The 27,862-nt window shown below is 42.3% G+C and overlaps 1 protein-coding gene and 1 long non-coding RNA gene across 5 annotated transcripts in view; one reads left to right on the top strand and one right to left on the bottom strand.

The window, feature by feature from the left end:
• The window catches only part of RPS6KA2 (ribosomal protein S6 kinase A2), a 330,666-nt gene extending 310,695 nt beyond the window's left edge, over positions 1-19,971 (top strand). For all 3 annotated transcript variants that reach the window (XM_075924624.2, XM_006134512.5, XM_089777328.1), the window contains 6 exons: positions 2,759-2,917; positions 4,070-4,231; positions 11,644-11,720; positions 13,759-13,876; positions 17,355-17,492; positions 17,859-19,971. In XM_075924624.2, the coding sequence (XP_075780739.2) occupies positions 2,759-2,917; positions 4,070-4,231; positions 11,644-11,720; positions 13,759-13,876; positions 17,355-17,492; positions 17,859-17,984 (780 nt within the window). In that variant the 3' untranslated portion in view covers positions 17,985-19,971. The remainder of the gene's footprint in view (positions 1-2,758; positions 2,918-4,069; positions 4,232-11,643; positions 11,721-13,758; positions 13,877-17,354; positions 17,493-17,858) is intronic.
• LOC142827947 (uncharacterized) lies at positions 58-27,862 on the bottom strand. 2 transcript variants are annotated; one of them, XR_012902765.2, is made up of 3 exons: positions 26,350-27,862; positions 2,786-2,902; positions 58-185 (listed from the first exon to the last, which is right to left on the bottom strand). It is a non-coding gene; the product is annotated as an uncharacterized LOC142827947 (long non-coding RNA). The 2 variants fall into 2 exon arrangements; XR_012902764.2 differs by having other exon boundaries at positions 60-189.

Below are 27,862 nucleotides of genomic sequence, written 5' to 3'. Positions count from 1 at the left end.
ATCTTTGTGCGCTTTTTAAAATAGATTGTTGAAACCTAGTCATGAAGGTCCTGTAGATAGTTGTTCTTGTTATGACGGGTTCAGTAACTGTTAACAATCCGTCTCTCAATAAAACAGGTACTTGACATTGTCTGTTACTTAGGCAAGTAGGGCTTCCCATGTTTTTTTCTTGGGTGCTAGAAAGTCTGTCTTGCAAGTGAGCAACCAAAAAAGACAAGAAGAAGAGACCTTATTTTAACATTTAATATTAAAGACAATATCTAAGCCCTTGTCTATGCTACAGAACTTCAGCAAAGATACTCCTACCCTCCCTCCCCCACCTCTCAGCTACATTGAAGGCAGCACTAACCAGAGCGCTAGTGACACAATGACTTCTGGTACTGTTGTCTGTCTTCTGTGAGCAGCTTGAATCAACAAGATATACAAATGTTGAAAACTGCCTGAGTCTTCTCAACACTAAGAATCCAACTGGTAGCATCCCTGTTAGAAAATGTTCTTGCTAAAATCCCCTTTATATAGATAATGCCTCACAAATTGCAGTAAAGGGAAAAGGGGAAGCCTGCTTCTGGGTTGTGAAATGCTCTTGAGCGGTTGACATAAAGAAAATACACTTCTGAGAGCTCATTTGTGTTGAAGTTCCTGAAGTATTGAATTTACAAAGCTCAGAACCCTTGTTTCCAGTGGAAGATGGGAAGCTGTGAAAAAGTGTGATCACGTAGCCTTCCAAAACTTCAAGTAATAAAATGACATTCTCTGGCTCTCCACTGTTTCCTCCATTCCAAGACTTGGAGAACGTTAAGGGGGACAGACACAGGGTAGTGTGTATTTATCCAAAAACTGCAGAAATTGGGAATGATCTAGTGAGAGACTGGGTGCTCAGGGATTAGTCATGAGCATGGTATAAGAACACAGTAGAGTTCTCTCCAAGCCCAGAATGTTAATGCTTCTAGAATGCTGGCACTTTGCATGTGCGTATCTTACTGACTGTTAGGAGATTGCATATAGATCTTGTTGGGGTTTTCCTGATGCTTCTTCCACTACTTCCCCAAGAACTCAGATTCCAGACACTATGTAATTTCCTCTCACGCTGTGACAGGCAGGGGAATGGCAAGTAGTGTCCTTTTACAAATCTAGGGGGCTGGGCTTGAGTCCTTCCCCCCTCCCCTCTAAATGAGGTCTGGAGGGAAGCCTTGGAGTGGGGACAGTCCTGGATCAGTGGGAGAGCGCACCCACAGCTCGACCCTGTAACTTGCCTGCCTGCTGCTCAGTGTGGCAGTCTGCACAAAGCACTAGGACTGCACTGTGCCGTTTCCTCCAACTGAATGACACCTCTTTCTTGCCACACCTCTTTCTTGGCACACTAGCTTACTTTGATCTCTGCCCACCACACATAGTCCCCATAAAGATCTTATCCTAATCCTTAATAGGTGCCTTAGAACTGGAAGCATGAGGATTTGTATCTCCTTCAAAAAAGTTTAGCATTGACAATACTGGATATTCGTGTCCATATAAATGTCCAATCTATCAAAGGGATATGAAGTTAAAATTGCTATATTCTCATTTGGACAAAAACTTTTTTTTTTTCGGTACACTGTTGACATGAAAATGTAAACCTACATTGCAGCTGACCCAAACAGCTTATTCACCAGAACAGCAGAGCACATTGGCTGTGTCTAGACTGGCAAGTTTTTCCACAAAAGCAGCTGCTTTTGTGGAAAAACTTGCCAGCTGTCTACACTGGTTGCTTGAATTTCCGCAAGACCACTGACAATCTCATGTAAGATTGTCAGTGTTCTTGCAGAAATGCTATGCTGCTCCTGTTCGGGCAACAGCCCTCTTGCACAAATGCTTTTGCGCAAGAGGGCCAGTGTACACAATGCGGTATTGTTTTGCGCAAAAAAGCCTCGATTGCGAAAATGGCAATCGGGGCTTTCTTGCGCAAAACCGCGTCTAGATTGGCGTCGGACGCTTTTCCGCAAAAAGCGTCCGTGCCAATCTAGACGCTCTTTTCCGCAAAAAGTGCTTTTGCGGAAAATCATGCCAGTCTAGACGTAGCTATTCTGTACATCACATCATGTAAAGTAAGTAAGTATTGGCTAAACACGATACAGGTTTTTTGTCTGCTCGTGAGACAAAAGACAAATACTGATATTTAAAAATGCAAGGGCTACCCTGTAGAACTGAAAGAGAGCAAATGATTGGGAGGAAGTTTGGGCTAATATCAGAAAAGATTTCATGCCGCATTTGATGACATTGTTTCTTCAGCTTGGTTTAATATTTTGCAGATTAGACAGCAAATTATGAAACTGGCTTTCTATGCAGATCAAGTTAGGATGAATAATTGCTTCAGAGATGAGAAGTAATTATTAACCCCCTTTGCATGACATTAAAAAAAAGAGCTAATACAGGAAAATTTAATTTTATGCTCCTTGCAGAGGCGGATATAGGGCAGGGCGAATGGGGCAGCCGCCCCGGGCCCCGCGCTTCAGAAAGCCCCGTGGCGCCGCTGCATATGCATATGGCGTCACTGCGCATGTGCCGTGGCAAAGGGGGGCCCCGCAAAACGGTCATCTGCCCCTGGCTCCTTGTATTTAAAAAAAATGAACTTTTTACATTGTTTTAAATATAAGAAGCATAAAATCCATTTTTCCTTTTACTTCTGTTTCCTTGTTGTAGTAACACAACAAAATATTGCAGAATGATCATTAATTGCTAGTCTAATGTATCAATGATATGATTGCTTCCCATGCTCTTCTAGGTGTATGATGATGGGAAATATGTGTACCTGGTTATGGAGCTGATGCGAGGAGGAGAACTCTTAGACCGAATCCTTCGACAAAAGTGTTTCTCAGAGCGAGAGGCTAGTGCTGTCCTTTGCACCATTACCAAGACTGTGGACTATCTGCATTCACAAGGAGTAAGTATTATTACCTCTGTTCTCCATCTCAACCTTAGTAAAAACTGAAAAGTAGCTTTGATACTGCTTCTCGGGAAATAAATATTAAATGGGAGAGTTTGCCCAAAATGAACATTCAAAAGGTAAAAAAAAATTGAAAAGGGTTAAATGTTTTAATATTTAATAATTACATTTAAAAGTGAGCATTTCCAGTTTGTGAAACAGGATCAAAGCACTCCTGCCATTCGAGGCCAAAAACTTCATTTATGTAAAGCCTTTCACCTCAAGGATTCTAATTTTCAAATCTATGTGGACATTATTTCTTCATACCACAATCATTGTAGAATCTAAAGCAACATTTGGGAAAATATGAGCTCTTCAATAAAAAATCCAAATCAGAGTCAGGGTTTTTATAGTATTAGTCATATAACTTTTGAACTTTGAGCTGCCTACATAGAGCATTTTGAAGTACTTTCCTTTGCCATTTGTCTGGGGAATGCAACATTTTGGACGGACCTGAATATTACCTTTTCCTTATTGCAGTCATACCCAGGATGAGTTCATTTTGTACAAAGATGGATACATTTGCATAACAGTTTTGCTTGACCAACATAAATCATATTTATTTGTTCTTGGCTGAAACTCAGCCATTTCTAGTGAAACACAGCACACCAAGTCTACACAAAAGATTTTTAGAAAGGAAAACGAAGAAAAATGAAAAATGTCTTTCTTTACTTGAGGCACTCACATTAAGAGCACCCAGAGGAAGAGCTTCACTCTCAAATGACTTCTCACTTTTCTTTATGTATTGAAGTATTAAAACATTTCAAGAGCTTCCTCTACTTTAAGAGGGATGCATTTTATTTGTTTAGTAATCCCTTCTGCCAACCTACAATATAATCCTCTCCACTGGAATATCTGCCTCCCTCTTGTCTATCAGTAGAGGATGCAATTTGTATTATTTCTGATTTTAACAGAGACGTGCAATTCTGTATCCATGCTCACTTTAAAAAAAAAAAGTAGCATTCTTCAAAGGCCAAATCTTTCAAGTCAGGAACTCTTCCCCCCCTTCCTCCAAACACACATACTTGCCACGATCTGGAAACATGTCTAATGGTAACCAAGCCTACAAACTGTATAATGTTATTTATTTTTCATTTGTTTCCCATAAAGGTTGTGCATAGAGATCTGAAGCCCAGTAATATTCTCTACATGGATGAGTCAGGAAACCCAGATTCCATCAGGATCTGTGACTTTGGATTTGCCAAACAGCTGAGAGCAGAGAATGGCCTGCTCATGACACCTTGCTACACAGCCAACTTCGTAGCCCCTGAGGTAGGATTGTGTTTCATAAACATTTTTATAACAAAAAACACGTGCCTGTCCTTGTTCTTCCTTTCTCTCACGGCCTTTTAAAAAAGGAATAAAACAGGAATTAGAAGAGAGATAAGCTTCAGATGCCTTGTCCTATGTCCTATCACTCCAGGTTGGTTAGCTTTTCCCTTGTCCCTACTGCCTATAGCCATGTCTAGTGGGGACTTACCTACCCTGAAGTAATGAGCCAAAGTGGCAACTAAGTATCTCTTTTTCCTCCAGCTGATTCACCTATGAGGTCAGAAGTTGGTTTCCCATTCAGTGTGCCTCATCCAAGCAAATTTAGTCTCAGACAAAGTATATTGAAACCAAGATTAATTAAGAATCTAAAGAAAAAAATTATTGGAATAAATTCCTGGCCCCACTGACGTCAAGGGGAGTTTTGCTAATGGCTTAATTGGTTCTATGAATTCAGGAGTTGAAAAGAAAAATACAGCCCACAAAACATCTTGGGTCTTGAGTGCATCAAATGGTAATCCAAACAGATAGGATCTGTGTGGTTATGGTGAAGATGACAAAAGGTGTTACAGGTGTAGTGAACTCTCCTTACCTAAGTTTAGTCCATCCTGCTCTTACCCTTTATGTGAAATGATGACTGAATTCCTTCTTTGCCTAATCACATCTCCCATCTGGGACAGTTTTTGGAACTGTGCATGGAGTGAGATACTGAAATCCATGGGGCTACTCTTAGAGGAACATGCTATTGAATGTGAGTAAGGCCCTTTATCTGTGGTACTGATATGCCCCTGTACCTGAGCACCTCCAGTTTTTAAATGTATTGTATCCTTACAACACCACCTCGGTGAAGCAGAGAAATGCCATTATCCTTAGCACTTGCAGATGGGGAACTGAAGCAGAGATAAGTCAACTGACGTTAACAAGGTCACAGAAACTGGATCCCCCTAGTTCCAGGTTATCACTAACCTAAGCGAGTTTTCTTCCTCTTTATTCCCCTAACCTTGTTTTAACCATGGCTCTGGCTTTGATTCCCCTACCTGTTTGGACTGTTTTGGCTGCCCACTGTGACTGAGGACTTGAAACTCATATTGGTCCTTCTATGAAGCATCAACAAGTTTATTTCCTGGATGACTGTTAGTTGTTTGTTACTCTCATGTTTACTTTTATGGGCAGGATCTCTGTGGTCCAGCACTCTCGGGACATGAGCAGTCCTGAACCATGGAGTTTGCCAACCAGGGGAGGTCAAGGCTTCTCTCCCGGCTTTTGGCCCTTCTCCCCAGTTGCAGCCTTGGCCACTGCACTCCCCGCTATACCAAACATGCCCTTGGCCAGGCTTACTCCTGAACCTGACCAGCCGGGACTCTTTGGTCCAGCAGCAATATCAGTGGTCCTGCCAGACGATGGATGTTGCCAAACCAGAGAGTCCTGGATTTCACAGGTTTAACCTATAATATATTCAGAGACTTGAATAAACAACTCTGTTTGTCTACCTTTGCTGGTTACTACCAAATAACAGAAAACAGAATGATTATAGATCATAAAACATATCATTCCACTATCAAATACCATTTCTTCCCTCAGACAGTATGCAACTCTCAACTTACTTTGTCTCCTAAGTAAGTAAACCTCCAGCCCAAAAAAGTAGCAACTTGGCATTAGTCTAGAACTATAAAGTACGTGGATCATCTTGGTGAAGATAATACTTTTAGGAAGTTTTTAAACATTTGGATATATGCCCCTAATTCTCAAAAAGTGACTTGTTTAATTGACATCTCATTGTTACATGATGTAGCTCAATAGGTTAGACACAAAGCCATGTTCCAGGACACACATCACAACCACGACCAATGTATAAAAATGCAGATATCTTATTAACTCTTCCATGATCAAATTAGAGTGGTCAGTTATTTTGTTCCTATTTGGTCTAGTTTTCCACTCTGGAAAGTGGAAATAGCTCTTTAAATATCAGAGGAAAAAATGATATTTAAAGCCCCATGTTTCCGGCTGGTCGCCATTTTAGAAATTGACTAGCCCAAAGTAACTGCCCATGTCTACACGCGGCAGTGAAACGGGATTCCGGAATAAAGTCCCTAAATCGAATTAAGTGGTATTCCTCATGGAATGAGGTTTACCACATAATTCGATTTAGGGGCTTTATTCCAGAATCCCGTTTCGCTGCCGCGTGTAGACATGGACAGTTACTTTAGGCTAGTCAATTTCTAAAATGGCGACCGGCCGGAAACATGCAAATCAAGCTCAGGATATTTAAATCCCAGGCTTGATTTGCAATTCCAGTCGCCCTTACTAGCCTCCCTAGATCGATCTAGGGGGCTAGTGTAGACGTACCCTGAGAGATTAGACTTTAGTTAGCTGAATTCCGATCAGTTATCATTCTCAAAGAGAGTCAAGCAAGTCCTCTTAATGCAGGAAACATTAAGAATCAGTTGAAACATTGTCATAACTGACAGCTCACATGAAAGCCTTATGTGCTGCTTCTATATTTTCCCTATGATATAATGCTGTCCTTCAACTCAGATTTGTCTTTTACTGTGTCAGTGCAACTCTCTTCTGCAGTCATTTCCTCTAGTGTGCCTGTGAAACTCAATAGGAAGTTAGGAAGGAGATTGAGCGTATGATGCAGGAGGAAGATAGCAGAGGTCTAATGGGAGTTTTGCTTATATAAATCTCTTTATTTTGGAAACCATTTAATTTTTGGTATTAGATGCTAATGTGGCTATTGCGGCATAAAATATCATAGATAGCAAAAGATGCCCAAGAGGAAGAACCAACATGCCACCTAGTGGGAGCAGTGCTCTGTAAAGAATAAATAGCATGGGTCAGTCAGGAATAAAAGCACAGGTACCATGCATTATGGGGCAAGTAAAGTAAGGAGCCTTCATTCTTCAAAATTCAACCAAACTTTGGACAGAATGATTTTTAGCATGCAAGGATATAAGAATTTATTTTTTCTGTTCTTGTATGTGCCCTAGTTCCCATGACAACTAGAAGCAAAAATGTTCAAGTACCAGAGAGCGCCTATTTTCACAATATTTTACCCCAATAATGCAAAATCTAAAAGTTAGATGATTTTGGATACACTTCTAGGTGGGTGTCAGAAATCAAGTGAAGTTTACTCATCGCTACAAATTACTTGTAGTATTCTGACGTAAGAAATATAATATATGTATGTTGGAAACCTCATTCTGTTCCTTTGGTGATCTCAGCTCTTACATATGTAACAGGTTCTCTGATTTCCATGGGGACAGACTAGCATACCTTCTCCTGTAAAGAAAGCACTAGCAAAAAAGACTTCTGTGGAAGTTGTCAAAAAGAACTAATATCCAATTTCAGTTAAGATGCTTATTATTTATTATAGTTGTGACTAGAAACCCCATTGTCCTAGTCACTGTACAAACATAGGCATTGTCTGTTCTAGGCCTTATCAAAAATGTCCCACACTGCTGTCATCTGAGTTTCACCAGTGGGAGCTGGAGCATACACGAAGCACTAGTGGCTGCTGGCACTTGATTCACTGTGTTGTTGTAGATCTTTTCTGGACATGATGCTTAAAACATCATGCCTGGTAGTTCTAGCTAGCCCTCCCACCATTGTTGCCACTGCCCCAAATGCCCTATTGTATCCCAAACAGTCTGAGTAATTGCACGCCTACTTTTTCCAGATTCCCTACAGGATATGTTTGCACAAGGGCGGGTTTTGCACCACAAAGTATGTAGATTTTCTGCCTAATTATCAGGTCTGCAGCCTCCAAAATAGATACATTTTTTAAGCGACTGTGGAACCTCTCAGTTTTATTTCATGTAGCTGTAAAAATCAGTGACATGAACTATTAAAATTATTTTGGAAGCTAATACACACCCTAACAGCTGTTCTTATTTTACTAGATGTTAAAACAGTCATAATACAGTAGTCAGCCAGCACAGTCAAAGCAAATATACTTTTAAGCTCTTTAGAATTGTGTCTAATCTATTTGTCCCCACGTCATAACTGTCTTGTGTAAGGTAACTTTTTCCAAAATAGCCGATGCACACTCAGCACATCCGTCAGATGCAGAAAATGTTTTGCCAGGTCATGGATATTTGCTAGTGTACCTAGTCAGGACTTTCTGAAGCCATTTTTTGTCCATAGATTCGAAGGATAGTAGAGACTGTTGTGATTATCTAAACTGACTTCTTGTCAAACACAGACCATAGAACTCCCTGCCCTCCCCCCCCAAAAAAAAAATCCTAGAGGAGATCTTTTAGAAAAAGGTTCAATGTTGATTTTAAAATCAAGAATCCACCATGTAGATGCATGTAGAAGTTAACTGACGAGACCAGGCTCATCAGTTAACCATGTACAGGTTAACATCCCTACTGTATACCTTATCCATCATGGAACCCACTTCAAGCCACGGGATCCCACAGCACCCTTTGCATTTAGTTTCAGCTCCTATGCTCCAAAATCTGCAGCATAACATTTCTCACTTGTTAGCTCACATAAGGTAAAACTATCACAACTTGGTCTAATACAGTGTAATGCCCACTTGTCACATTCCACAAGAGAGCCTAGGAAGTAGCATGTACAGGTAAGGGCACCATTTATGGGGGACTAGGGGGGCAGTAGCTCCCCCTCCTGAGTTTGAACACTTGGATTTCATACTTGAGGTCTGCTTAAAACCCATGTCCTGACTCCAGAAGCAGTTCTTAAATTCAAGAGGCAAGGAGTTTGTAATAAAAGAGGGAGGCAGGGTGATAAACAACAACAAAAGGCTGGACATTCAGGTAATTGAAGGATTGTTAGAGTATGAAAACGTTTCTGGGTACTCCACTTAAAAGATGGGGGGAAAGAGTAAGAATGAGTATGGTGCTGCAGGGATCTGCAGTTGGACCACAGGGGTTAAACTTCTCATAAGTGTGCTTGAAAGAGGGGTGAACAGTGACTAATCCAAAGCTGACTGCCAAGAGTTACAAAGGGATCTCACAAAACTGGGTGATTGGGAAACACAGGGGGAGATGGGCTGTTACCACTCAAGAAGAGATCTTGGAACCCTTTTGCATAGTTTCCTGAAAACATCTGTTCAATGTGCAGTGGCAGGTCTAAAAACCCATAAGCTAACAGAATATTGGGAATCATTAAGAAAGGAATAGAAAAGACAAAATACCATATTGCCTCTATACAAAGTCATTGTTTGCCCACATCTTGAATACTGTCTGCAAATCTGGTCATCCCATCTAAAAAGGTACAGAAAGGGCAACAGAAATGATTAGGGCTAGAGAACAGCTTCCATATGAGGAACGATTCAAAAGACTGGGACTTTTCAGCTTGGAAAATAAATGACTAAAAAGTGGGGGGATATGTTAGAAGTCTAGAAAGGCAGAATAAGGAAATGTTATTCATTCCTTCACTAATATAACACAAGATGACAACCCAATTAAATGTATACGCAGAAGATTTAAAACAAATAAAATAGGCAACTGGGGATGGATCATGATGATTGTCTTTTCTGTTTATTCCTTCTGAAGCACCTGGCATTGGCCACTGTTGCAAAACAGGATACAAGCCTAGAAAGACCATTGGCCTGACCCAGTATGGCCATTCTGATGCTCTTATATAAATCTGAAATGTATCTGCCTTCTGCTGTAACCCACCAGACCCCACTCTCCTTCCAGAGCTGATACGCAGTCCAGGAGTCCTAATGGAGTTTGTTCCTAACTCTGGAGAGAGCCACCAAGTAAAAATATATATTTAATTTTTAAAGCTAACCAGTGTCCCTTAAGTAACTTGCCACAAGATGTCAGGATATGCTAGTGTTGAACTTAGTGGGTCTAATATTTATTTAATGTTCTTTCTTTTATATGGGAATTTGATGCAGTGCTCCTGTCAGATAACTGCTAAGTTGTCTGCCAAAAAAGTAGTGCCTTAGTAGCCCCGGGATAGAGATGATGTGGGGGGGAGGGCAGATGGGGTGGGTTCTCCCCATTTGGTTCTTGGCTTTTACTGAGGATGCTCAGTAACACTGCTGTAGCCTCTGTCCTCGGTCCATTCTCCTCATGCTCTCCCTCTTTTCTGCCCCCTGCCTATCATGGCATGCACAGGTTGCCCCACCCCCATAACAAAATTTGAAATGGCACCCATGTACAGGCTGAACCTCTCTAGCCTGCCACCCTCAGGACCTGACCAGTACCAAACCAGATAATTTGCTAGACCATGGAAGGTCAATATTGTCTGCAGCATTACCAACGCTTCCACTGCTTACTGGGTTCTTAGAGGACATTGAGGAGTAAATTAGAGCTAAATAATAGCACAGAACACTGAGAGCCAGGACCGGTGGCGGTAAATGAACTTTATGGGACCTCTAGAAACTTTGCCACACCCATGATAAGTGCTAACTATAATCATGCTGGACCACGGATGCTGCCAGGCCAGAGCCTGATTTCCTTTCTCCTTCATGCACTACCTGCTAGACACAAGTTATTTGGTTACTGATATAAAATGAATATTGCTATGTGACCTCCAATTCTAGGGTCACTTTATCTCCTTGCTGTAATTTCAGAAGCTTTCACATCCTTATTTTCCAGTGTTCTTATGTAAAAATGCCAGTGATGCGAAGTCATATGTACAAATACTTGATGTGCACAAAGTTAGTAAGAGCGGGTGAACAAACTGGGTATTGGTCTGAAAATGACGTATCAAGTGTTTTATACCTTAGTTGTGCACACAGAACTGGTAACTGCATATGAATTTGTACATTGACCTTTTCAACAGTCAAACCCTTAAAACGCAATTTGTGTAATGCCATTTTACACTGTTCTGGCCACTTAAAGGGATCTCATGTGCCTCATGTAAGCCCCCCTTCATTCTGCCAGAGCAACACATAGTTAAATTAGACTGTTTTTTAAATGTCCAGAATCATTTTAACTAAACTCTGTTGAGAAGCTCACATTTGCTTCAATAGTAAATTTAAGAATGTGTTTTGGTCTTGTTATTGCTTTCTTTTGTGATTTTCTTGCATATCATGGGGTAACTATAACTTGAGTTAATGTTCAAAGTATTTATATATTTTCTCTGTGTGAAAGAATAATTGCTTGTATTGTTCCCTTTAAAAAAATCTGCCTCCCCCACCACACACACTTCCCAGTTTCTCCATCTTATTTGGCTTCTTTAGAGTTGCTTGTCTAGGACCAGCTAAATAGATTATTATTTTCAACAAAATGGTAAATGTAGCCCCTTGTAATCATCCAGCTGCCCACACAAACAATTGCTGACTGTTTTGCTTCCTGAGGCAACTTCCTGTTCTACCTGTAAGTTAGAGCAAACCTTGTAAAACGTGAAAGCACTGCTATAACAGCCACATTTTCCTGAAGTTCAGAATCCACGAGCATGAATTAACCTTGTCTCTTGATTTCCTTATGTAGGTCTTGAAACGACAAGGTTATGATGCTGCTTGTGACATCTGGAGCTTAGGGATCCTGCTGTACACCATGTTGGCAGGGTAAGTATGCAGCTATAAATATCAATGGTCTCTGGTGGAGATAGTTCAACACTGATTAAAGCCATGAACAAGTTATGGATAAACACAAATTACATTGTGTTTTGAGAAATTATACCAATTGAAATTTTGATCCTATGTGTCTGGTGTAGGAGTAGTCTGTTAAGAGCCAGGTCCTGTTCACCTTATTCATTTCATTACATTTCAGTTTTAAGGTGTGTTCTTTCTATTCAGGTTTTTGTATTGTGCACATCACCATAGTACTTAGTGCCTGTGAAAAGAGGATTTTTCAGATGCAGTTTGAAAGATAGATGGAGGCACAATAGGAAGTTTTCTTCTGATGGCAAGATTTGCAAAGGTGGCAGCTCTCGTACCAGCAATAAGATTGCAGAAAGGAACAGCTGGGTCAAGGGAACAGAGGTACAGATGTGGTGGTGAAGATTAAAGACGGTCGTAAGACAGCTCAGAGGAAGAAGGCAGATTGAAAGGAGTAGGGAGGGCTGAGAATGAAGAGTTGGTTTGAATCTGAAACTCAGTGTGAAATTCATAGAGCACAAACCAGAAACAAAAATTGACAAACCACTTGCAAACTGAAAATATTTCTGAGGGCTCTAGCAGAGGAATTTCTGGATTAGAATTCATGCTCATTTGTCATATCTAATCTCTGGTTAAATCTTTGCAATGGCCCTAAAAAAAAACCACAACCTTATATCAGGTTCTTTCTAGTTTAGTGGAAAAGAACTTTAAATTCCTTCCTCAGATTTGTATGGAAAACACACACAGTCATTCATATTGCTTGTTTCATCCATTACACACACAAAAATGCCAGCACTTCCAATACTGGCTATTTAGTTTCTGAACAATTCTGATTGCTACTGAGCTACACATGTTAAGACACCTGAAGAATAATGTGCAAAGCCTGGCAGACCTGCACTGCAAGTTAGTGTCTGCTCTGAACTGAAGCAGTGTTTTACAGTACTTTGACTTCACTGTGGACTCTGAAAAAGTTAATACCACAGATTTACAGCAGTACATGGCAAAAGGAGATAAGGGCTTTAAAGACTATGCATTACCTGTGATCAATTAGATTAACCTCTTTTTTAAAATGTAATCCTGAAAAGAAAATCTGAATAGCTCTTAGACAATTTCACTTGCTCTTTGGCCAGGAGCTTGCTCTCAAAGCTGGGACGTGGCAGCATGCAATTCCAAAGCTTTTTTTTAAAAAAAAAAAAAAAGCCAACAACAACAAAAAAAACCACACACACTCGGGGGCCTTTATTATAAATGTTTTGTGTCTGGATATGTTGGGCTTGCAGGAGATTTTCCTTCACAAATTGTCTCACCCATTTGAGGTACTCCTGCATTTGTTGGAGCTGCTGTAACATTATTTGAGAGCATGACTACTGCTCTTCTACCATATATTTTAAGGTGATCCATGATTCCTCAAGGCTGTCGGCTATATAACATTTCAAAAGATGAGAGGACTGTTGAGGTCTGGGGCATCTCTTGTACTCCAAAGAGGAGGAGATAGCTTAGAGGTGGTGAGACAGGCTTATCATAACTAATCACCTGTGATTTATTTTGCCATCATTATGACTATAAAAAGCCCACCTTTCCCATTTTCTTATTTTTTTTTTTTTAAGTTGCAGGTTTTTCTGCTTCCTTTTTTGTTTTCGCTCCTGCCTTAGTCATAATTCCACTACTTCTCCAATCAAAGTCCTGAATTTTTAATGTTAAAAAAAGGAGGAAAAATCCCACTTATAAAAAAGGGTTTTTTTAAGTAAAAAAAACCAACAAGAGGGGAACTAAGTTGCATTTCTTTTTTCTATGCGGGATAACTTATAGGGGATAGTACAGCATTTAGCCATGAGGAACTCACCATAGCTGAATAAAAATTAAAGGACTGTCTGCAGTCTTTCTTTTAGATTAAACACCTAATGATCTCAGTGGACTGCAGAACCAGGTCCTATCAGGTAGGCCTAAAAATCTGCAATACAAGAAGATATGACTTTTACTGTAAAAAAGGTTGTTTCTTTCACAGATTCACCCCTTTTGCAAATGGACCAGATGACACCCCAGAAGAGATACTGGCCAGGATTGGCAGCGGGAAGTATGCCCTTGCAGGAGGAAACTGGGATTCAATATCTGATGCTGCCAAGGTCAGCAGATTTTTGGGTTTTATCCTGCTTTCCAAAAAGGGGTAATTCTGCAAGATGTAAGATTATTTCTAAGCAAGAGGAGATGAAATCAACAGCTGTATTAGTTCAATAAATTCTATTTTCATAAGAACTGTGTATCAGAATGGTTGTGTGGCTAGTTATTTTATTAATTTCTGTATCCTGTTTCAGGAATGTAAGATGGAATACAGTAGAACACAAATGAAATGTAACCAAATCCACAAATGTTCAGTTTAATTATGGGTCACTCTGTGATCCTTAAAAGTAAACCCTATAAAAAGACAACCCATAAAATAATCTTTTAACATTCATCTAGCTATGTTTGTTTCATGGTTATGTATTCACAACACTTGGCTTTTGTGTAGTGCCTTTCAATCAAGTCTCTCAGTTGCCTTTACAATTTCCCTGTCACTTGTGAGGAACATAAATATATCTGTCTTTTTAAAAACAGATGAGAAAAGTGCAGCACAAAGTGATTATGGCCAAAGTCTTCACAAATGGCCACTAATTTTGGATATCTAAATTTGTGTGGCTTTCAGAGGTGCTGAGCACCCACAGCTCCTTTTGACCTCATTTGAAGTAGCAAGCATTCAGCCCCCACCTACTTCTAAATCAGAACCAAAGTGTCTAAAATGGGCACCCATTTCTCCAAGTACTGGACACTTGTGTACATTTTGGCCACAGTGACTTGCCCAAAGTCACATAAGAAGTCTGTGGAAGATCTGGAATTAGAACAAGGATCTCGTGAGGCTTTGTTCATTTCTCTTGTATAGAGTTTAAGGCCAAAAGGGATCATTTCTTTGTCTCGGTTTTCATCAAGATGGTGACGGAATGCCTAACATAGTGAATGCTAGTGGAAATGGGGCAGGTTTAGAAGTTATAATAAAAGAACAAAGTTAAAAATTACTTACAAAAGTTAGATGTCTGCAAGTCACCAGGGCCTGATGAAATGCATCCTAGAATACTCAGGGAGCTAATTGAGGAGGTATCTAAGCCTTTAGCTATAATCTTTGAAAAAATCATGGAAGTTGGGAGAGATTCCAGAAGACTGGAAAAAGGCAAATATAGTGCCCATCTATAAAAAGGGAAATAAGAACAACCCAGGAAACTACAGACCAGTCAGATTAACTTCTGTGCCAGGGGAGATGATGGAGCAGGTAATTAATTCATCTGCAAGCATCTGGAAGATAATAAAGTGATAGATAACAGCCAGCAGGGATTTGTAAAGAACAAATCATGTCAAATAAATCTGGTAGCTTTCTTTGATAGGATAACAAGTCTTGTGGATAAGGGAGAACCGGTGGACATGATATATTTAGACTTTAGTAAGGCATGAAAGTCTCGCATGATCTTCTTATCAATAAACTAGGGAAATATAACCTAGATGGGGCTACTATAAGGTGGGTGCATAACTGGCTGGGTAACCGTTCTCAGAGACTTTAAGGTCAGAAGGGACCATTATGATCATCTAGTCTGACCCCCTGCACAATGCAGGCCACAGAATCTCACCCACCCCCTCCTAGAATAATCCTCTCACCTATATCTCAGATATTGAAGCCCTCAAATAGTTTGAAGACCCCAAGATGCAGAGAATCCTCCAGCTGTGATCTGTTCCCCATGCTACAAAGGAAGGCGAAAAACCTCCAGGGCCTCTAAAAAAAAACCTCCAGTAGGACTCAGTCCCACAGAGTATCCCCCCCCCCCACCATTCAGTTTACCTTCTACCCTGTTTCCTGGTACAGGCTGACTTTCTTCTCTGGCAACATCTGTGGTCTGGCAGGACCGTGAACATTGTTGAACAAGAGAGCCCCTTGGCAGGAGGGCCAGAAGCTAAAAACCCCATGAAAGGCGAGGTTGATGGTAGCGGGGCCAGAGCCACAGCAGATAAGCCGCAGTAGCAGAGCCGTGGTAGTGGGGTTGTGCCATAGAAGCCCAAGCAGGACTGGATGCCAGCCCAGTAGTGGGGACAGAGCTATGGCAGCCTGGCTGGCAGTAAGGCTGGTCTGTGGCAGCCCAGCAGGGGAAATCTGTCTCAGGCTGCATGCTGGCCAGCAGTGGGACTGGGGCCACGGCAGCGGGGCCAATGCTGCGTGCTGCCGTGGCGCTGAAGCAGCAATTATGGTAGTGGGGCTTAAGTCTCAAGGGTGCTGGACCAGAGAGGTCTAGCCTATACATATTGTTTACCATCAGTCAGGACAGCTTCAGGAGCAGCATGACTCAGTCATCTCCTCCTTGGCTGGATTCCCTCTTTTACCCCATCCCTATGCAGAGCAACTTCTTCCTTCCCCTTATGGTGAGGAGTTTCCCCCATTTAAGCTCTTGATGTTCCAGGCCGCACAAGCCTGGCAGGTGTATCTTGTTGGCATGGAACAAACCCAGAGGAACTCATTATCCTCCTGAATATCAGGATGAGGGCAACCCTTCACACTGCCCTATATTCATTATTTTCCTTTCCACCAATCTCCACCTTTTACACTAATTTTATCAGTTGTGATTTTATAGTTACTCCTCGATCATTCAAGGAAGTGTGAGTAGTTCCAGACCTAAAGCCATTCCCAATTCAGTGACTCCTCAATGACAACTACTTTGAGTTCTGTCAGACAGTTCTTGAGCCACTTAGCTCTGAAGAAGAGCTCTATGTAAACTCAAAAGCTTGTCTCTCTCATCAACAGATGTTGGTTCAATCCAAGATAATACCTCACCCATATCGACATGGTAATATCCTGTGACTAACACTGCTGCAGCGCCCCCCTCATACAAACATTACTGTAACAATATGTCAGGACAACATAACGGGTTAAACTGAACTCTGAAAGAGATTTATAAATTAGAAGCTTCCATGAAAAATGTTTTTCATGCCTCTCAGCATTGGAATAGGGCTACTGTAACAGAGATGACTGGATGAAATTAATGAACATTCTGAAGCTAGTAACTTTGGCTACGTCTAGACTACATGCCTCTGGCGACAGAGGCATGTAGTCTAGACGTAGCCACAGTGTAACATTTTTCAGAACTGCCTCTGGGACAAAGGAATCCAACTTACTGTACACTTTCAGAAGTCACTTAGCCTTTAATATCCCCATTTTCCTAGAGTAAACTCTTTTCAGTGATTTGTTTGTTTGGGTTTTTTTTTTTAAGTTACAAGTTCATCTTACATGTGCAAGCCAATTGTCAAATGATAATTTAAGGAGGTTGTCTTTCATATGAATTTGTTCAGATGGCCTCTTGGGTGCTTAAATATCAATATGAACTTTGTTCGGTTAAGAATCCAAATTTGAAAGTTTGGTTTTACTTCTGAAAATTACAAGGGATTATAAAGGTTTGGAAGCATGGCATTGTCTATTAAATACTGCTGATGAAACTATGATGAGTAAGGGAAAATCTAAGTAAAATATTTCTAGACTCATAAAAAACATCAATTGAAAGATTTCACACACATCCCTTCCTTCTCCAACTACAGGATATTGTGTCCAAGATGCTTCATGTAGATCCTCATCAGCGCCTAACAGCAATCCAAGTGCTCAGACACCCGTGGATAGTGAACAGAGAATATCTCTCTCAAAATCAACTCAGCAGACAGGATGTTCACCTGGTGAAGGTAACACAGCATTTACTTCCTGATAACTTTCTTCCTGAGTAACAGTGAAAAGGGGATTTGTATTAACGTCTTGGAGATGCAGGAAATAAGGGGGTTATTTTCAAATGAGCCCAAGATATAGCATTACATTAAATATAAAGCTTTTACACCCAGCATCTGCTAGGTACTGTATAACTTTTTCCTGTGTTATGAGCTACTTTGAGTGTGTGCGTGCGCACCAGTGCCCCTTGGTGGGTGGAACTGGAACCACTCAGCTGTATGCCAGGCCCTATGGTGTTAACATCTTCTTTCTCTCTGTGGTAGGAACTAGAAAAGGGAGGGATATAATGAAAACTTATTTTAAGTCCGCTGTTTTCTCTTTTACAGGGTGCAATGGCAGCCACGTACTTTGCTTTAAACCGAACGCCTCAGGCACCAAGGCTGGAGCCTGTATTGTCCTCGAATCTGGCTCAGAGGAGGGGCATGAAAAGACTTACCTCAACACGGTTATAGCAGTGCCCAAAAATGCCTCATTGAAAACCTACAGTTTGTTATCCAACAGGTTCATCTTTATTACTCAGTTAACAGAACTTTGGGCAACTTGCACATGAAGTCACTGGAATCAGCAAAGTCCAGCATAAGGAAAAGTTATCCTTTGCTGTTTTATTTCTTTTACATTTGAGCCAGGATCCTGAATCAGCAGCTTCTCAAAGATGTGCCAATTGCCCTATTCCTTACTGACTTAAAGCCAAATAAAATAGGTACCCTGCCAGCCCCAGGTACTATTTTTAGAATCCTCAAGATGTTCTATGAGAACACTTAAAAAAAAAAAAAGCACTTTCCACAGTGAAAGCAAGCAGCTTGGATTAAAAGTTTTCAACTGTGGCTAGCATCTGCATAACGGTGAATTGGCTCAACCTGTCAGTAGTCTATATCGACTGATCATCAGCTGCATTGAAGCCCATCTCAAAGGGACTGAAGGTTGGGGAGATATGGTGCCAAACACCAGACTTCAAACAAATGCTGTACAAAGTGAAGGAGAAAGAGCTCTCTCTGATGAGCACATCTTCAGATTCTGAGATGACTTGTGAGCCCTCCCACTCTCATTTGATGTTGGTTAAGGTATGGAACACAGTGACATCTCCCTTCCGAGGAGGTGTCGGAAGCCGTAACGCAGATTTGGCACAGAACTCTAGGAACTGCAGTCTTCAAAAAGGATTGTTAGGTTTCATGTCACTGAGGAGTTCAGATGCATGTCCAAGAATATAATAAGTAGGGTTGGATCTTGTGGCTCAGAGAGGAAGTATGCAGACCTGAGAAAACAAACTGGGGTTGGTTGGTGGGATAGAGCCAGGAAAAGACATGGGAGACTCCGAGGAAGGGTATTGGTAGAAGGAAGTAGCTTGGACATGACAAGTAAGAGGGGTGTTAGTTGGGGGAGGGGGGAGGAACTAGATCTTTCAGCAAGGGTGGCAGGAAATCCCTTACTGAACAGTTGATTTAGCCCCAGCTGGATTCAACAATCCATTAGTATATCTCCCTCTAGGCCTTTTCCTAGGTCTCTTCCACCAGCCCTCCTGTTCATTTCCTAAGTCTGCTACTCTGGACAGATCAACCTTAAAGCATTTCTCCACTCCTCTAGGATCCCCCTTACATAGTCTTGGCTTGTCACCTGTCACACTCCTATAGACACAAGACACACACCAGTTCCTCCCTGGTTCCCTGCTTTTAAAGAACCAAGCCTATTATGCCTAGGCTCACAGTACTCTAAAGAAGCCACCTGATTCTTAGAAGGTATTATAATATTAATGCAGGACACTCTGCTATACAAGACAAATCAATCATGTTCTGCTATCTTGGTTTTCCAGGTAAAGGGAAAGAAAACCACCCAAAAAGTCTTAGTAAAACAAATCTTTTGCATTTCCTGACTTCAAAAGAAAATGGGCAAGGTTTGTAATGCTGGACTTCAGACTTTTTTTATTCCTTTTCTTATCCATGTTGATTCTTGGTCACAAGTTGGCCAGGGTTGTTAATTTATAGTGCTTCTGTTAATTTTTGGTTTTCAAGTGAATTTCATCACTTCACATGCTTTGCAGGAGCAAACAAGATTCTATGTTGGCTTTTATTTTCTGTCGCAAAAGGTTAAAAGAAAAAATGTGAACATGGAGCTTTATATCCTAGAAGTGGTGATTATTTTGCTGGGTAGCTACCCTGCGCATCTTAAGACTCAACTGGACTGAGCAGATTCACACTCTTTGCAGCAGTGTGTCCAGGGGAACAAGGAGCTGCATTAACTACAGCAATGCGCTTCCTAGAATTATATTTTCCACTGGCGTTCTGAATTGTTTGTTTGTATTAGTCTATTTTAAAATTTATAAACTTAATTTAAAATCAATATTTAATGTTTTATGTGCTGTGCACACGGGACTGCATCAAAGCAGCTCTCCTTGAAGCTGTATTTTTTTTTTTTTTTTAGAATAAAACAATGCTGTGAAACATCGCAAGGTGAATGAATTGGCTCAACTTTGTGTCCTTCTATTATATAAACATACATATGTACAAACCATTTTCCAGCCAAGCTGCACTTGGGACAGGACCAGGCATGTCGGTTTTATGCTCCCCTTATCAAAAGAGCCCAACCACCCAGCTTTCAACAGCCTTGAGGGGATTTCTGGGGCATAAAGATGCCCTATCCAACACACCCTTTTTTTCTGGGAAAGATTCTGGAATAGGCATATGAAGTTGGGGGTACAGAGTCACTACAGCAGTTGTTTGCCACCAGAAATTCTGCATACACATGGGATTGAGGGAACTGGATCTACTGGGTCCTCTACTTGCTTTGTGCTGTTTGAGCAGACTCAAGAAGTAAGCCTTGTGTGTAAGTGTATTGTGTATTACAAGGGGCCCAGTGTGTCTCTCCTAAGGATGCCTATTGATCTTGCAATGCTGTCATTTCCCCCTCTATTCAGAGAAAGATGAAATCTTTATCCCCCTTTGATAAGATGAAAAGAGTGCAGAAGGCTAAAACTTAACACTTCACTTGGCCCACTCAACTTCATACAAGCACTGCTTGTGGTCCTGCTTAGGGATGTGGTTCTGATCTCAAGTATATGAGAATAGTTCTCAACTCCAAATTATCCCCAACTTCAGGTGTAAAGAATGTGCTCAACTATGAAAGAATGTTAGCTTGCACTAATTATTTTGCTTTATAAGCTCAGAAATAAGGTTTAATAATGTTTGCCTACTAGGGTTTTGCTGTCAGTGCATCCAAAAATACATAAATTCCAATTTATCCAGACTTATGCAGTGTTTCAAGTGATATTATATTGATGAGAACTCTATACTGAGCCTTAAAAGTGAAGTAATCTCAGGTAAAGTGGCAATACCCATTATCACTAGGGTTGCCAGATGGTTTCAACAAAAATACCCGACACGCTTGACATTATATCACAATCTACATTACATCTTATTTAGAAAATACTGGACACTTATATTTTCTCAATTTGTTTCCTGAACAGAAAGCTCAAATACTGGACTGTCCAGTTCAAAACTGGACAGCTGGCAACCCTAATTATCACTACTAGAGTGACTTTTTTATGCCAGCGTTTTCCTTTATAGACTCCTAGACACAAAGCTTTATAGCTCAGCAATAAACACTTTTTCTAGGAGAAAGTTTAATACACAAGGCATAGCTTATTTTTTTAAACACTATGGGACATTAATAGCATGTAAAAACCCATTATTTGAGTGGGATTAGAAGTTTTTTGGAGTCCTATAAATATAAAATTACTGACCTAGAAGAGACCTGATCACAAGGGTTCTTTGTTGGCCTTTGAAGTTATAACACAGTAATAAGGTTGCCAGATGATTTAACAAAAAATATCGAACACCCCTCCCCCCACCACCAAAAAAAAACAAAACACACCACACACCAGGAAAAAATGAAGGGGAGCCGAAGTTGTTAAGCAAAAGTTGCACCACTCCCTTCAGTTTGGGACCACACACTAGCTATCAATGCACTCTCCCCTCCCCGAACCAGTCCCCCCAGTTTCCCCATCCTAATGCACTCATCCCTGCCTCAGACCCAGGCCCCCTTAGCATTCCCCCCCGGAACACTTCCTCTGCCCTGAGGCAGGCATCCCCAGCGTCAGGAGCGCCGGCTCCAATCAAATCTCTCTCCTCCCACCTGCAGAGCCAGGCATGGAGGAACAATTTGACTCTTAAAAGTGACTCCTCCGGCCGGCCGCCTCAGCTCGCATTGTGGTCTCTGCTGGTCACGTGGGCCAGAGCAGCGTGAGCTCTGCTCCCAGCCCAGCCCGGCACCCCCTACCATGGCGTCCAGCAACTGCCCTCTCCTGCCCCCGCTTCGCTAGACTCTGCCATGCTCCTCACTCCCCTGCTCCTGCCAGATGCAGCAGGGGAAAACTGTCCCCACTGGGCTTCTGTCCCAGGGAAACAGGAAATACCGGACATATGAAGTGTCGGGTATTTCCTGTTTTTTTTTTAAACCGCACAGAGCCCGCGAATACCAGACTGTCTGGGTGAAAACCGGACACCTGGCAACCCTACATAGTAATGGCTAGTAGTTGGCAAAGACACTAGGCCACTCACTGAGCATAATGAAAAACCAAGTTAAATACAATAAACCATTCTAGTGTATAAAAAAGGTACAGTGCAATGTACACACAGTAAAATGTACCTACTAGGGCCCCGTCTGTTGCACTGCTAAGCAACTTTAGCTGTCATTTCAGATCAACACCTCCTCACAGTCTCAACACCTTGCATGCTTGGGCCTGATCTAGAAAAGCACAACTTCACAACTGGTTTTTACAAATACATTTTTAGAAGTTAAGCTAACTTAAGGGGCCAAATGTACAAAACCTGGTTTCTTTGTCAACATACAACTTGATCACACAGTCACCTCCATAATTTTTTTTTTTAGCACTAAGGATGACAATTGCACACATTTGCAAACACAGCAGAACCTTGATTTTAAAAACACCAACCTGATGAATGACCAGTTGTACAAGCCATTTTTCCTGATTTAGGGAAGGGGGCACATAAGAAAGGTGATGTGGATGAATAAGTCTACATGTCTTCATGTTCCAATGCACAGGAAATTGCTTAGCAGTGATTTGAAGGACAAGGAGAAAGCCATGCAATGTGCCATACTGCACAGCATATAAACATCTCAAGATTATGACAGTGGTATGAACTCAGTCCCCCATCAGTTTAAGAAACAGAAGTCCTACCATGGAATCTATCCTGCTGCTCCAGAAAGCCTCTTAACTAGCTTGTGTAATAGCAACCCCAAGCTGGAATGGAGCTGGCTGGCTAAGTTTCTCTATCGCAACCAGTTTCAGACCAGAGGTCCACTGTGATCCAGCTATTCCTAGTTTTGAGACTGGACAGCAGGGCTTATGTTTGAGCAATTGATGGGCTGATTTTGAAATGCATATTAAATCTTGTGTTTTGGAGCTTAAGCCAATCTCAGATCAGGATGAGACTCTGGTGGAGGGCAGATCATCTGTCTACTATAGGATTCTTACACCTTTTGAAGCATCTGGTACTGGCTGCTATCAGACTGGATATTGGACTAGATGGATCTTGGGTCTGAACCAATGTCAGAGGTGCTATGACTTAAGGTATTCCAGGAATTAAATCAGTCCCTAGGCTAAACCCAACTACCAATTTGGAAGTGCCAAAAAGGGGCTTAGAGGTTCCTATGCTCTCCTTTTCACTTTGAATAAAGCAAGGCTCAGATACAATTCAGAAAACAAAACCAAGGATTTTTTTTTAATGCAGAAGGAATTTGAGCGTGCAAGGTTGTGTGCACAGAAATGGTGGTTGAGGTCTCCTTGAAAAGGTTCACCCTCACATCTAACACACCAAGAAAAAAAATAGGGGTGAAATGGGAAATAAAAGAAATTGCTAAAGGCTAGCTATTTATTGTAACTCAAGGCCAAATCCTGCCACCCTTAATAGCCACAGTACCTTCCTCTGCAAGTAGCCCCTATGAAGTCAATGGGACAACTCACTGTGCATCTGAATGGCAGAATCTGGCTCTTAGGAAATAATGCGAGTGAGGAGTTTTCTCTTAGTATTTGATAAATTAGCCAAAGTATAAACCATAATCCAGCATTTTCTTTACAGGCTCCATATTCATGTTTCCAAACACTTTAAGTTTCCTGTTTGCAATGAGCAGCCAATGCAGATGTATTATGCTTATCAGAGATTCTGAATATTTTTCTATACATGGTTTTGTAGAGTTTTTATAGCACTAGGATGTTTGGATTTCCTATATGGTTACATAGAACAGATAAGCTTTGTGCTTCCTTCTTTCTGTGCTCTGTACCTGAGTTGCTGCAAGCAAGCTACTAACACTGCAGGCCTCAGCGACTGCCACGGGGCAGCAAGTTGATAAGAGTACTATGAAACTGTCTGAACGAGGCTTCAAAGCGGATGTGATTGTGCAGAAGGGCTGGATGCATGATGGGGAACACTGGCAGGGGAAAGTGGTGAGATGTATTTGAAAGGGCAAGAGTTTACTGTGACAGACTCCTGAGGAGAAACTGATTTTGGCTTATCATGCCTATTCTTTCTGAAACTGATCAGCGGCTGACTTGGGGACGCCTGGGGCAGAGCAGCTGGGGTGCTGCTGGGTTGGTCCAGTAGCGCTGACCAACCCGGCAGCCCCCCAGCTGCTCTACCCCAGGCATCTGCGAGAAAAGCCTGGTCTGCTGGGGGGGGGGGGGGGGGACTAGCTGACCCCCCCCCCCCACAGCAGACCAGGGAGACGCAGAGCCGCTTTTCTCGCCACAGAGGACGCGGGCGGCGGGACCGCGGCGCATCTTGGCGGTCCAGACGCCCGCGTCCTCCGCGGCGAGAAAAGCCGCTCCGCGGCTCCCTGGTCTGCTGGGGGGAGGGGGGCACTAGCTCCGCATCTTCCTGATCTGCTAGCTAGCTGTGCCCCCCCTCCCGTTCGTAATTAGGGGTCCAACTTAAGGTTGGACTGACGTAACCTGGGGACTGCCTGTACTGTCTAGACCATCCCTGATAGATGTCTATCTAACCTGCTCTTAAATATCTCCAGAGATGGAGATTCCACAACCTCCCCAGGCAATTTATTCCAGTGATTAACCACCCTGACAGTTAGGAACTTTTTCCTAATGTCCAACCTAAACCTCCCTTGCTGCAGTTTAAGCCCATTGCTTCTTGTTCTAGCCTCAAAGGCCATGAAGAACAATTTTTCCTCCTTCTCCTTGTGACACCCTTTTAGATACCTGAAAACCGCTATCATGTCCCCTCTTAATCTTCTCTTTTCCAAGCTAAACAAGCCCAGTTCTTCCAGTCTTCTTTCATAGGTCATGTTCTCTAGACCTTTAATCATTCTTGTTGCTCTTCTCTGGACCTTCTCCAATTTCTCCACATCTTTCTTGAAATGCAGTGCCCAGAACTAGACACAATACTCCAACTGAGGTCTAATCAGCACAGAGTAGAGCAGAAGAATGGTTTCTTGTGTCTTGCTCACAATACACCTGTTAATACATCCTAGAATCAGGTTCTTTTTTTGCAACCCTCTAGAAACCTCTAGTGACCTGGGTTGTGACTGGGAATAGAGGGTGCAAGGTCTGGGAGGGAGTTGTGACCTGGAGAAGGGATGTGACCTGGAGAAGGGATGTATGAGGAGGGTGCAGGGTGTGGGAGACAGTTGTGACTTGGAGTGCAAGGTCTGGGAGGGAGTGGAGAGGCGGGAGGAGGGTGCGAGAAGCAGGGTCTGAGCAAAAGGTATTTACCTAGGCAGCTGATTCCTCAGCCAGGTTCCCTTACTTCCATGTTCCTGTACCAGCTGTGGGGAGCCCGTGTGCAGCTCTAAATGCTGTGAACTAGAAAGGGGAGGGGTACTTCACATGCTGTTTGTCCTGAAAAAAGGCAGCTCCCATTGGCCTGAAATGAGCCGATATTAGTTGTGAGATTAGCTAGGGTCAGGAGCAACACACAAAACCTCACCCCTCTTTCCCCCAGCTCACAGCATTCAGAGAGCTGCTCTGAGCAGCATGCGGGGATGTGGAAAGGCAGGCAGAAAGCCTGGCTGAAATTCCAGCATGCTGGATACAGTGACTTGGCAGGCCATATCCAGGCTATATTTTGTCTTTCCCTACACTCGACAGACTCATACCTTCATGGAGTGCTTCAACTCAAACGCCTCTGATGGGTGAAGAGTGTGAAGTTAGTTTGTAGAGTGTGGATTTAATTCTGTCTCATACAACTGGAGGTATTCAGATGCAAGGTTTTAATTTGAACCATGAGAAAGAGAGAGACAAGCTGTGGACTTCAGGTTTGGATCTCCATTCAAATGCCAACTTCTGCTTCTCTAATTCATACACATTTGTAGGTAAGTGGATGTTTTTGTAAAAAAGTTGTCAAGGACATGCAGAGTATCAGGTAGGCACCTTTCCTTCTTACACTTCCTATAAACCTAAAGCAGACACATATATTGATTCCCAAATGACCTTTACTAGCGTTGCTTGTAATTCAGTACCTGACACTTCCACTTTGATCCCAGTAACTATGGAAAGGACTTTGGCACATTCACCCTACAAGTTAATCATCCAGTGTGCTTAAAGTTTGTTTATCCACTGTTTGATTTAAGTTATACTTTTTTGCCCTTGTTAGAGAATTAGGCCAAAGGTAACCTATTTGGGTGTGCATCAAAGTGACTTCATGAAAGAGAATCTTTGGCTTCCTAAGAGTCAACAAGGTCCCAACTAATTTGCTGGCATAATTCCTCAGATCAACATGCCAAATATCAGCCCTAATATAACTAAGTTTAACTCCACTGAGGATAGCATAGTTATGCATGCCTCAGTTTCCTCACCTTGAGATGTTCAGGCTTAGGTCAGAATCCTCTACAGAATCCAGGATCATCCTTCCTTCTTTCACATGGCTTCATGGAGTTTTTCCTCTCTTCCTTCTGATACCAATTTCCTTCTTCTTGAGCTGCCTGGTCAGTGGTTAAATTGGACTCCCCACTACCATTTGCCTACATAAGTGCCTTGTGTCTCTACATCCCTTACTACCAGCCCTCCTGGAATCTCTAAAGATAAGTCTGCACTGGGAAAGGTAGGGAAGAAGCCACATATACCCTGAGACTGGCTGCTATGGTGTATTTACACAGACTAGAAAAGCCCACAGCTGGGCGCAGGCTGCCGAGCTAGTTCACTACTTTGTAAGCTTCCAGCCCTGAGCTTGCACAGAGGCACTGGGACACTGTGGGACAGGAAGGTCCCAGAACTCAGGCTCCAGCCCAGGCCGGAAAGCCCCAAGAGCCATAAACCCAAGTTGTCTGGTACAAGCCAGCTACCAGTTTCTTCGCTATATAGACATACCCACAAAATTGACATAAGGTGCTCCAGTCACCATATATGAGCCTCATTGAGGCAAGATCTGAGAATTAGCATTTACCCCACATGACACCCCATCACTGGTTACTTATAGGCAAGGACTGCAGTTTCTTTAAGTCAGTCCCCCAGACACATCTCTATTTAGTTCCTTTCCCAACTTTCAGAACATCAAAGTCCCAATACTTTCTATTTTGCTTCTGAAGTTTGTATCACCTCCCAGTGCCCACCCCAAACTTCCCCAAGCTATCAAAGAAATGCTATTACAAGGCACCCTGGTCTGCTCACTCTCCAGTTCCATTTCCCTGGATTCTTTGCTATTTCTTTTTATCAGCCACTGCCTCTTTTTCTTTTTATTCCTTACCACCATCTCCTGCTCTCACTTGCTGGCTTTATAATCCTAAACCTTCTTTCTCTCCTCCACCACCATCATCCCAGCTGAGCTTAATTTACAATAAGGATTTATCAGCCCCGGCTCCCCTCCAGGTGCAGTGTATGAGGTTAATAGACCCTCTTCTGGCCCACATTAACCAGCTCAGGACTTGTAACTATCCCATCGTCCTAGGTCAACTGACTTGGACTCTAGTTACAAAGCTAAAAATAGCAATGCTGATGTTTCTGCTTAGGCTGGAACTCAGACTCTGGCACCCTCTCCCCTCACTGATTTCACAGGCCAGGCTCTAGCCTAAATTCATGCAGAATGGGTCTGTCAATGACTATTAGCCAAGATGGTCAGGGACTGCCAGAGGCTGGGACTGGATAATAGGGGATGAATTCCTTGAGAAATTGCCCTGTTCTGTTCATTTCCTCTTCTGCCCTGATGCAGCCATCAGGGTGAGGTGCAAGAAAAGAAGGATGGATCCAAAGCCCCCAGGGGCATTCAGTGCAGCTGGGGCTCGGAGAAGCAGGCCCTGCCCCCTCAGCTGAGCCCCCACCCTCGCAGCAGGGAAGGGAAGACCACTCATGCACCCCAGCATCCCTGGAGCAGTA

This window comes from Pelodiscus sinensis, chromosome 3 (assembly GCF_052426305.1).
Source record: "Pelodiscus sinensis isolate ZL-2025 chromosome 3, ASM5242630v1, whole genome shotgun sequence".
In the NCBI taxonomy this organism is placed as follows: Eukaryota; Metazoa; Chordata; order Testudines; family Trionychidae; genus Pelodiscus; species Pelodiscus sinensis.
The sequence above is the reverse complement of the archived record's forward strand: the minus strand, read 5'-3'. Positions and strand labels throughout refer to the sequence as shown.